Source organism: Chrysemys picta, chromosome 1, assembly GCF_011386835.1.
Source record: "Chrysemys picta bellii isolate R12L10 chromosome 1, ASM1138683v2, whole genome shotgun sequence".
In the NCBI taxonomy this organism is placed as follows: domain Eukaryota; kingdom Metazoa; phylum Chordata; order Testudines; family Emydidae; genus Chrysemys; species Chrysemys picta.
In genome coordinates, this window is record NC_088791.1 from 121867925 (window position 1) to 121880018 (window position 12094).

Sequence of the window (12094 nt, forward strand, 5' to 3'; positions counted from 1 at the left end):
TTAATTTTGTCAGGGGGGTCTGATTAGCTCAAGATGCAGATGGAATCTAAAAGTATAAGACCAAAGAGTGGATGTTATCATTTGTTCTAGAAACTCTTATGTGAAAACCCATGCCATGTGTGCTGATGGCTTATGTTTTACAGCAGAGTTTTTAGTTACCCTTTGGAAGCTATGACCGAGAAATGCCCCCATAAGACATCACAGATGGTTCTTTCCATGGACTGTTTGGCAGACATGCAGGAAAATTACACTGGAAAGTTGGCTCTCAGCGAGGCTTTGTACTAACGTGCTAATGTATGGGCGGTAATGCTTCGTAATGACACGATTTAAAAAAAATTCTTTGCCAAATTATAAACCCAGTCGCAAGCTGGCAGCGTGAAATTTCACATCTTTATGAAAATGAAAGAGATGAACTAACAGATGTCACTGAAACTGGAGTGCGGCATCACACATTTAAATATTGCTCTTACTTCTGACACATCCTTACTTGGCCACAAGAGTGCACTGTTGCCAGTGAAATGATGTAAAGCAAATGAACTGGCAATGATTCTCACTGAGGGGTGGGCAGGGAAACTGAGGAGAGAGCAAGGAAAACGGGCTAGTACAACCCCCGCCCCACGTCCCAGTCTCCATCCCAGGGCCCAATCCCACAAATGCCCCAAAGATTCTCCCCGCCTGCCTCCACTTGCAGGGAGTCAATAGGTCCATAGATTCTAGATTCCCCTGCTCCTTTCAGTTCCTTCTTTCTGACAAGGAAATATAATGGAAGTGTCAACATGAAGCCACGAAATACAATGTACAAACCTGCAGGTCACATATGGCTTTTCTTGCCCCCCCCCCCCCACCTCATCCCCCCACCAAGTTTATTTTTGCCTTTGGTCTCCACATTTCATCTTCTCTGTTAATTCCTTTTCTCCCTTTAATTTTCTCTTCCATTTTTCACCATCTCTGTTTCTTCCCACTCTTTGGCTCCCCTCATTTCTTTTTCTGTTTATCCCCAATCACTTTCCATTCCCCCTTTCACCAGGGCTCCCCATCCTTTTGCATGTGTCTCAATCCCTGCTCACCCCCATGTTTCTCTCTTTACCCTACTATGGTACTACCATCCCCTGCAACTTCCCAGTCCCACCGTCCTTTGGTGCAACACTCTCAGTCTCACTTGCTCTGGTAACCTCTTCTCCATCTCCTTCCCCATCCCACCCCACCCTTGTTCCCTGTCTGTCCTTTCCCCCTTTATCATTCCTTTTTCCCCCTCAGCTCATTGCTTGTCTTCTTCATTTTCCCTCAGTCAGGCTCACAGGCATATTCTTCTTCCTCTTCACCCTTCCAGGCACAGAGGGAAGCTGGTTTTCTTCCCCTTGTTCCTCCATGTGGCAATGGGAACTGGTGGGAGCTGCGCAACTGCCTACACTACTGAAAAGCTTGGCTGACAGCATCCTCTTGGCTGACACCAGCCCCTGTTCCCACCTACTATCTCAACCACGAGAGAGGGGAAAAAAAAGACACGAAACAGCTTTTAATTAGGACAGGCCCCAAATTTAAAGTGAACTGAAACAATGAGCTCAAGAATTATCTTCTTTGGGGCCTGCCTGGACAGGCTCCATCTCTTTAGTGCTCTTCTGTTCTAGTCAATGCCACATTCATGGTCAACATGCCGGCACCTGCCAGCATTGGGGTATCCACAGCCAAAAGTCCTGACATTTTGGAGGCAGTCCAGAGGCTGGAGAAATCCCCTCAAAGCCAAAGATTGAGGCTATATTTTGCACGCCTCCAGGTGGCGCAAGAAACACAGGCACGGCTCAGGGCAAAGGCAGCTTTAAGCCAGAGCACACAGCTAGTGGGATTCTGGTCTGATCAGGGGACAAAACAGCCGAGTGTAAACCATGATATTGTCGTATGCAATGTTGTTGTAGCCAGGTCAGTCCCAGAATACCAGAGAGATGAGGTGGGTGAGGTAATAGCTTTTAGTGGCCCAACTTCTGTTTGTGAGAGAGACCAGCTTTTGAGCTACACAGAGCTCTTCTCAGGTCAGGGACTGAAGAAGAGCTCTGTGTAGCTCAAAACCGTGGGTCTCTCACCAACAGGAGTTGGGCCACTAAAAGATATTACCTCACTCACCTTGTCTCTCTCTTGTGTAAATAGGGTTGCCAACTTTCTAATGGCACAAAACCAAACACCCCTGCCCTGCCCCAAGGCCCTGCCCCACCCCTTCTCTGAGGCTCCGCCCTTGCTCGCTCCATCCCCCCTGCCTCCGTCGCTCGCTACCCCTGCCCCGCCCCTCACTCACTTTCACTGAGCTGGGGCAGAGGGTTGGGGGTGTGTGGGGGTGAGAGCTTCGTCTGCAGGTGTGGGCTCTGGGATGGGGCCAGGGATGAGGGTTTTGGGGTGTGGGAGAGGGCTCCGGGCTGGGGTAAGGGGTTGGGATGCAGGAGGGGGTGAGGGCTCTGGGATGCGGGGGGTGCAGGTTCTGTATGGAGCCAGAAATGAGGAGTTGAGATTGCAGGAGGAGGCTCCAGGCTAGGACAGGAGGTTGGAGTGAGGACTTCGGCTGGGGGTGCAGGCTCTGGGGTGGGGCCAGGGATAAGGGGTTTGGGGTGCAGAAGGAGTCTCCAGGCTGGGGGGGTTCAGAGTGCAGGAGGGGGTGCAGGCTCTGGGGTGAAGGAGGGGACTCCGGGCTGGGGCAGGGAGTTGGGATGTGGGGGGGGGGGGGTGCTGCGGGCTCTGGAAGGGAGTTTGGGTGCGGGAGGTGACTCTGGGTTGGGGAAGGGGAGGTTGGTGTTCAGGACGGGGTTCAGGGTGCGGGGTCCTTGCAGCGCTTACCGTGGCTCCCAGGAAGCAGCCACCAGGTCCCTGCAGCCCGTAGGTGTAGGGCGGGCAGGGAGGCTCCGCGTGCTGCCCTCATGCCTGCAGGTGCCACCTCTGCAGCTCCCATTGGCCATGGTTCCCAGCCAATGGGAGCTGCTGAGCCGGCACTAGGGGCGGGGGCAACACACGGAGCCTCCCTGGCTGTCCACATGTGCCTAGGAGCCAGAGGGACCTGGTGGCCACTTCTGGGAGCCACGTGGAGCTAGGACAGGCAGGGAGCTAGCCCCGGGCCCCCGCTGCGCCACCGACTGGACTTTTAACAGCCTGGTCAGCAGTGCCAACCAGAGCTGCCAGGGTACGTTTTCGATCGGGTGTTCCAGTCAAAAAGTGTAAATTAGGCCGCCTCAGAGCTGCTCTGTCCTACGCAGTGTCTATGTCAGGGAAATTCCACCCAGGGGCAGGTTAGGCACTATTACGAATCTCATACACTGTCATAGCAGGGTGTGCAGGCTGCTGCAGAGGGCACCAATAGACAGGCAAAATTGCCGAGGTTGGGTACTTTTGGGAAGCATCTGGTCTTCAGCACATTCTTCAGTCCAGGAGAGGAAGCTGGGTATGTTTGGACCCTCTCAATTCTCTTTGCTCTTCTCTGCATTACTCCATTCAGTACTCCCATTTACCCCCGCATTTCTGGCTCATGTTAGTACTGACTGGGATGGTGCCCCCTGGTGGTTGTTTTGGGTGTTCGCATCACAGAGTGCCAGAAACCTTCAGGCAACAACTGGCAGCAGGAATCCACTAAAATCTACCCTTGTCTCCACTGGAACAACATTACATGTGTGCTTTAGTGTGGTAAGCTGCCAAAAAGCACTCTCTGACTTAACAACAAGCCAAGCTTCAGGATGGCTTCAACTCTTTCAGGTAAGAAATTACATTCTAGTCAGTTCTTATTCCACACCCATCCCCATGGTATCTTGGCACTTTCCAGGCATATATGGTGCAACATGACTAGCATTGTATAATATATACAAGTAACATTATTATTACTGTTATTTTAAAATCATTGATTTAAAAAAAATAGCAGAGGTGGGCCAATGAGTTCAGCTTAAAAAAATGATAAGAATATTACATGTATATATCACCTGCTGTCCACAATAATACCAAGGTGCCTTACAAACCTGATACATTAATTTACAGAATATAGGCTCACAACTCGTTGGAGCAGGAGGTGCAGAATACTGTGGCCAAAGGAAACTACAAAGGGAATTTTAAATAGGCAAAATATAATTACCCAAAGTGGGCAGATTTTAATAAAAAGAAAAAGCAACGGTGCCTCCTTTTAGTGAAAGTTTGGGTAAAATGGAAGTAATCTTTTTATTTTTAACAGTAAATAGGCCAGATCTTTAGCTGCTGTAAACTGGTGTAGCTCTGCACTGAAATCAACAGAGCTATCCTGATTTGCTGCAGCTGCGGATCTGTCCTTTCAGACTCATTCCCGGAAACACTCTACTCTAATCTGGCTGGATAGAACATCCTGATGTTTCATCAGTTTGCAAGAAAACTGCTGCCAGGACAGACACACATTCTGGCAGCGCTGATGAAAAAGAAAATTACCCTAAAACTCGTTAACATACTTCATGTTATCCAAGATGATTTGAAAAGCGTTTCCTAGGCTCCTGCGCTCAAAGAAACATTTCGGTTTTTTTTCCTAGGAAGCGTCATTACTGCTTGCATTGTATTTGCAGACCAATTTTCTTTCAGAATAAAAAGCAAACTGCAGTATGGATGACTGTAGGGATGACAGACGTTAGAGATGGAAAAGACTCCTGAGGTCAATCTTTCCATTCCCTTTCAGTGCTTGACTGTTCCCTACACTCAGTGCTTTGTCCTCTCTGGTTTGAAATGACTCATTGATAAGGTTTCCACCACTTCCTTTGGGAGATTATTCCACAGCCTACTCGACTTCAATGTTAGGATGTTTTTCTTGATAGTCAGCCTAAATGTTTCTCTGTTTTGTTTCCTCCCTTTACCCTTAGTTACGGCTGAACCCACCCTAAACAATTTCTTTCCCTCCTTGGGTCCATATCATGTTTGTGCATATCAGGAAAAAATGTGGACAGTTCGCATTCTAGCCAGCAGAAATTAGGGGAAAGGTTCTGCCATGACGCTGTCATCGGGAGCACTGGGGGGAGGAAGTAATGTCACATGTTTTGTGCTTTGTGCACTCTGGGCTCAATCTACTGCTCACTGTAATTAATCAGGGTCTATCCAGTAACTTCAATGGGTGCAGGATCAGGCTTTCTGTTAGAGAAGTGGGCCTTAAAGAAAGGTATAGTCAAGGCCAATTCCCTCCTGCCATGCACGATCCTTCATAAACAGCACAAAACAAGCAAAGAGACACCAATGGACAGCTGCTTTAGGCTCAACAATGAGCTAGTCTCTGCACTTGAGAAGTATTATTACTATTTGTCTTACTGGAGCACCTACGAGCTCTAGCCATGAACCAGGACGCGCTGCGCTAGGTGCTGCACAAACACAGAAGAAAAAGATGGTCCCTGCCCCCCAAAGAGTTTACCATCTAAGTAGCCAACAGAGGCGCTGTCCTAGGGTCACTGCTGGAGCTGAACGAAACTCAGCAATTGCAAACTGTGCTTCACTGTGTTATTAGCTATGCTTTGCATGAGAAATGAACATGGTTATAAAATGGCACCGGGGGCCACCATGTAGGGATTAACTGGGTCTGTCCTGTCACTCTCTTCTTGACTCTCCTTTCTTTTCCCTTGCAGTAGCCTGTACTCTCTGTAGTAAGAACAGCACCAGGTAGTAAGTGTTTCCAGGATCTGGCCCTTTGCTAATAAGCAGATGTATTTTATTATAAAAACTAGGAAGTTTTATGAGAAAAACAAAATAAATCCCTCTAGATGAAATAATATATATTTTTAGAAATCATTTTCCAAGGCATTATTTATACATTGTAATAATAATTACTGAACAATAAAGATTTTAAAATTATGTTTATTGATTTCCATAAGACAGTAGTAATTTGACAGACCAAAAAAAGACCAGACAAGCCAGAGACTGCTAATACAGCATAATGAAAAGTACAGCGCAAGCAGATGTGACTTGAAGGCTGGGCACCAAACTTTTTCTTGATGTCTTCTGAGGAATTAACAAAGCATCCAAGTGGCTCTCTCTGCACTACAGAAGTCGAGCAGGTTCTCTTTGATTATCAGTTAAGCCAGTTCCCCAAAAATGGGCCTCATATATTTGCAAAGGATTATGGGAAACCTGTTTCTAGGTCCTTTTTCCCATTGCATTCACGCATCAGTGCCTCAGTGTATGGGGTCTGATCCTGAGAGGTGCTCAGCACCTGCATTTCCCACTGATTTCAACATCATCTCAGTGTCTGGCAAGAGGGTTTACTATGGTAAGGACAAACTCAGTGTTTCATGTTTATAAAAGGCAATAGGAAGAAACATTAATTGGCATAAAATAGCTGTTTCCTATTAGGTTGTGAGCCATGAACCTATGAAGACCATTGGTTATATGGAGCTGGGAATCCTGGGGCTGGGACAGATGTGGTTCTCTGATAATGTTCGGATAGATTGTCCTCTCCCAAGGTAAAACCCATGGGATTGAGCTCAGGAGAAGAAATTTCCATGAGCATCAAGTCACAGAGATCCTTCTACGTTGTTCTATCAGGAGAGAGGAGCTCCACAGAATATATAATATACAGCCTGAGGGCTGGGTTACCTTTTCAGGAATCTCCGTAAGGTCAGACAGGGGATGATTGGTGTCACCACAGTCATGAGCCACCAACTCCTCCCCTAGCCAGCCCCCACCCCTTCCTCTCCCCTTCATGGATCCTGGTCCTACAAAGCATCTTCTGAGGGTCCCCGGGGATGGACAGTGCTATCGAACCACTTAAGTTTCCCCCATCCATGGAGACCTGTTTGGGTCCAGTCCTTGAATAGATAACAGTGGGATGAGCTGGGCTTTAGAATTAATACAGAACTTTTTGACATTCAAAATACTTTACAAACAAATAATTAAGACAACCTATTCCCTGCGAGGTGGGATTTTATAGATGAGGAAATAGAGGCAAAGAGGGATAAAATGTCTTGTCCAAGGCCACAGAGAAAAATGAGTCTCAGAACCCTTGTGAGGTATGTCAAGTACAAATCCAATGAATTCTTGAAAAATGGAGAACTAGTTTCTTTAATTCTCTTTGGCTCCCAGGTCCCAGACTTCATTCTGCAATGGGCTACTTTTCTTCATCTGCCATGTGTAATGCCAACAGACCCAGGCCATTTGTGGGCAGGATTGAACCTGGGACCACTGTAGCTTAGTGTATGAACCTCTACTGAATGAGCTAAAAGCCACGTGGCTAATAGCCAAGGCTGTAGCAGACTCGTCAATCCCTCTTTGGGCTAGCTGCCACTAGAGGGGGACAGAGTGCCACACCAAGCAGGCATGCACCCACACAACTTCTCCTCCCCAGACTCATCTGAGTATCTTCTCTGGGGCCTTCAAAGTAGGCCACCCTGTGCGACTCAGGGTGGTAAAATCTGAGGAGGACCCAGATGCAAGTGGCTTAGAAAAATCTGACTTCAAAGGAAGACAGGGACTGGGAACTCATTCACCTCATCCCAGACAATTTCAGCTGACTTTCCCCTCACCTCTTGGAGGTCCCAACTCACAGCTTGTGAACCTCTCTTCTTTGATTGTTATTGTAGCTACACCGATTGACCATTACAATCTAAAGAGCCAGTAGATCAGCATTACTCCCCTGGGGATGCAGCCTCCAACTTCACAAACTCTTTCTTCATTTTCTACCATCTAGTAAACAGGAAACCAGACACTGCTCCTCAATGTCAGGCAATATCTCTCCACCAGGCTACTGAGAAAGGCTCTGGAAGGCTGTTTTTGGTGGGAGTTATTCATGTATTCATAACTTGTGATTTTATAAACCAGGCAGTGGGAAAATATCCCCAAACTTAGGTTAGATTTTAAAACGGTATAAAAGAGATGGATGTCTGTGGAAGAAGTTATGGGTAAGTTTCTCCCTGTTTTCACTGGAAAGGGAAATGAAATTAAACTTGAATCCAAACATGCCAAATTTCGAGGACATTTGCATCTATATATGGATCCAAAATTTTAAAGCAGACTCCTATCCTTGTAATTGGCTGAATCAAAAGCCAGCATGTCCATATTCCCAAATCTGAAGCAAGTTAGGATCTGCCTTTTGCATCTAAAACTCATCTTTAGTTAACATGAACACTGTCCTGGGGATAGATTTGACCAATGGAATCTTCTTACCAGGACAGTCATTTATTTTGATTCCATTATAGTATGATCATTACCCACTGCTGGCCTCGAGGACACCTTTGTGGGCCAACTTTGCCTACCTATTTTCATATGTCAGCTGCCGCCACTGGATTTGATAGTTGTGTAAAAGGGGGGAAATAAATCATTACAGTATAAGAAATATTACATTGCAGATGCTTTTAAACATCTTTTTCCCCTGTGCAACCAAAATAGATGGTTATTTTTTAAAGGTTTTTGCTTTTGTAGTTAAATGCTCCCCCCCCAAAAAACACAGAATGATTATATAAATAATATGTAAAACATTATATATAGTATACACTCTCTATATAATGTTTTACATATTATATACACCCTATTATCAGTTATTCCAAATATATAATCAATAAAAAATGTAATGATAATAGTCAGTGAAACAAACTTTCTGGTACATATCAGTCTACACAGAAACAACATTTAAATTCTATAGTGTCACTCAACAACCTACTCTCTTCGTTCCCTGAAGCAATGACCCACATATTACTATTTTTGCTGCAGAGCATTAAGGAGCACCCCCACCCCTCGCACACACACTCCTGTTCATAGATCCTGTGTTAGAAGTTAGAGAAAGTGGTGGGTGTAAAGGAAGTCGGGGTTGGTAGACTGAAGATGTAAGGTGAATTGACAAAGTACTTCTGTAGAGCAGAGCCAGTGGGTGCAGGAGAACCTACGTACATCACTCCACCTAAATTAGGCTGCAAAAGAAAAACAAGATTCCTGGTAAGTTTTAGAGGTAGAGTAAGTGCATATAGCATTAAACCAATACTCTCTAAATTGCCCTTATTTCGTTAATTTAGTTTTTCTTTCCCCTTAATGATTGAAGGGCTCATGAATGGTGCAGGAGACTGAAGTCTTCTTTAGCCATAGAACAGATAGAGTAGAAATGCAAATATTCGCCATGGCAGTCAGCTGATTTGCCTCAACCCTGACCTGGAGAGATTATTCAACTGTCCATTCAGTTGCTGGTCCTTCTGCTGAGACTGCCACAAGGGAGCCAGCTGGGAGGATGTTGTGAGCTCAGTGCACATTTGTTCACTAGGAACTGGGTTAAAACCACCAACTCATTCACATTTTAGTCACTAGTGTTCTGAGAGAAATTCTGTGCAGCATCTTAGAGGTAAAATTGGTAAGTCTTAGTCTTTACCAATTCTTTGAGTCATCCAGTACCTCCCCTAGCTCCTTTCTTATAAAAGTGACACCACACAATGGAATGAGTTGAAGGTCACTAGTCAAAGCCATCAGGCAAAATAATAATATATTATTAATATTAGTGAGTGACAAAAGTGACCAATAATTTTAGGTATCTTAGAGAGACCTCATTTTCAGAAAGAGTTGAAAATCAGACCCCTCTGAAGTGTCTCCAGATGAGCCCTCCAACACTGAAAATTATTAATAAATATTGCAAAAACTAAAATGATCTGAACTGCGGAAAAACAATGGCATGTTTAAATGTACCAATATATTAAACTCTAACAAGATTATGTATCAAATTAATTTATTGTTTTCCATTCTGAAACTGGAAGGGGAACTGACATTTCTGCCCCTGTACCCAAAATTTTGTGCCAAGAAGCTGATATCATCATGACCTTGCAATCTGTAACTCAACTCCAGCTTCCAGTCAGTATACAAATATACCAATGGCAAAGCCAAGCTGGTTAAGAAGCATTCTTTGATTGTTGCTTTAAATAATTATATGGAAATTTAAAACCTAATTATTGGACCACTGAAAACAGGTGTGAAGTCATTACAGTGATGATGCTAATGCTAGAGCACTCACTAGGCATAGGATATAGAGCCTTGATTTATACCCTGTTGAGATCAATAGGAGTTTTGATCTGCGCTTTGTGCTCAGGCTCTGAGTTCATTATTAGCAATAATGTTTGTGGACTTATACTGTGATTCTTATTGAAAAGATTCCAAAACCCAATCAGAGGCATGTTCTGTCCTTGGCTGTGCACATGTGGGTCCAATAGATTTCCAGAGGACAGGTCTGCATACACAAGGCAGAATATGGCTTTAAGTGATTGCCAGTCCCTGAGAAGCACTGCTTCTAACCTGGTGCACATACAACACATTCAGACCAACTCCAGCTCTCCACTATTTACTTAAAATGCACACTGTAAGAAACACAGATTTTTCACATCTGAAAAAATCTTGGTCACACATCACTTTTTTGTACATACAGAGATGGGAGCTGAGTCTAGGATGGCTGCATGATAAAAACATCTTCTAGAGGAATAAGAAAGAAATTGTATTTTTGAAAGGAGGTGACCTAGTGGTTAGAGAAGATGAGTAGGTGTCAGGTGGAATCCTGAGTGCTATAACTGGCTCTGCCATTGATTTGCTGTGTGATCTTGGGAAAGTGGCACAATTTCTCAGTGCCTCAGTTTAATAATATCTAATTCATAAGGGTGTTTATGAGGCTAATTATTACTTAATCTTGTTCCAGTGGTTTGAGATCCTCATATGAAAGGGGCAAAGAATTATTATTATAATCCGATCCCCAGGTCTGGTTTATGATCAACTACCTATAGGGATTAAAACAAAAACCAACAACCCTAAAACAAAATCACCCATTGGCAGGTATCTTGTCATGCAGCTAGTCTTTTATGATCCCTTTCGGCTATAGAATATTTTTAGACACAAACACACCTATTACATAACATTATAGAGTGGAAAGTATTCTCTTTTGTGAAATGTGCATCTTTTTATGTTGGGCTGTGGAATCCAAGACTGAATTTAGGAACATTGGAATTCTAATAGCAAGGCAAACCACTTGCCCATCTAGTCCAGTATCCCATCGATGAGAGTGGCCAGTACCAGTCCAGATGCTTCAAAGAAGGATACAAGAAGCACTATAGTGGACAATTATGGAATAATGTCCTCATAGGATAGCTCTTGGCCTCAAATGCATCTTGTAGCAATGAGTTCCACAGATTAATTATGCATTGAGGGGAACAGTTTCCTTTTATTTGTTTTAAATTTTAATTTTATTTAATATCCCTTGTTGTATAAATGTCCCTTTATCCAGGAGAAAGGACAAATAGGAACACACAATTTACCTTCTGTATACCATAATTTATTTTCTCTCTCTCATGTTTCCTTTTATTCATCTCTAAACCACAGTCCTAATCTTTTCAATTTAAAAGTTTTCATCTAATCATTTAAATTACCATCTCTGGACCCATCTATTTCTGCAGTATCTTTTTTGAGATAAGATGACCAGGACTGAATACAGTATATTAGATGTGGTCATAACATTGGTTTATCTATGAATGAAACCATAGCACCCTTGATTTAAAGAAAGTAAGAGAGAAAGAAGTCATCAATGACTTAGATATTGGCATAGAAAGTACGCTTATTAAGTTTGCAGATGATACCAAACTGGGAGGGATTGCAACTGCTTTGGAGGATAGGGTCATAATTCAAAATGATCTGGAAAAATTGGAGAAATGGTCTGACATAAACAGGATGAAGTTTAATAAAGACAAATGCAAAGTGCTCCACTTAGGAAGGAACAATCAGTTTCACACATACAGAATGGGAAGAGACTGTCTAGGAAGGAGTATGGCAGAAAGGGATCTAGGGGTTATAGTTGACCACAAGCTAAATATGAGTCAACAGTGTGATGCTGTTGCAAAAAAAGCAGACGTGATTCTGGGATGCATTAACAGGTGTGTTGTGAGCAAGACATGAGAAGTCATTCTTCCGCTCTACTCTGCACTGGTTAGGCCTCAGCTGGAGTATTGTGTCCAGTTCCAGGCACTGCATTTCAAGAAAGTTGTGGAGAAATTGGAGAGGGTACAGAGAAGAGCAACAAGAATGATTAAAGGTTAAACACTGGAAAAAACTGCCTAGGGAGGTTGTGGAACCTCCATCGCTGGAGATATTTAAGAATAGGTTAGATAAATGTCTATCAGGGATG

The 12094-nt window shown here is 44.0% G+C and overlaps 1 protein-coding gene across 5 annotated transcripts in view; it reads right to left on the reverse strand.

Moving 5' to 3' along the window:
• Positions 1 to 5804: 5804 nt before the first annotated feature.
• Positions 5805 to 12094, reverse strand: part of LMNTD1 (lamin tail domain containing 1) — a 339143-nt gene continuing 332853 nt past the window's right edge. For 2 of the 5 annotated variants that reach the window (XR_010592973.1, XR_010592970.1), the window contains exon 18: positions 8734 to 8864. Coding sequence is in view for 1 of the 5 variants with exons in the window: in XM_042848562.2 (XP_042704496.2) it covers positions 8724 to 8864 (141 nt within the window). In the remaining 4 variants the exon portion in view is untranslated. Of the gene's footprint in view, positions 8865 to 12094 lie in introns of all 5 variants that reach the window. The other 3 variants (XM_042848562.2, XM_042848596.2, XM_042848557.2) reach the window with 3 other exon arrangements.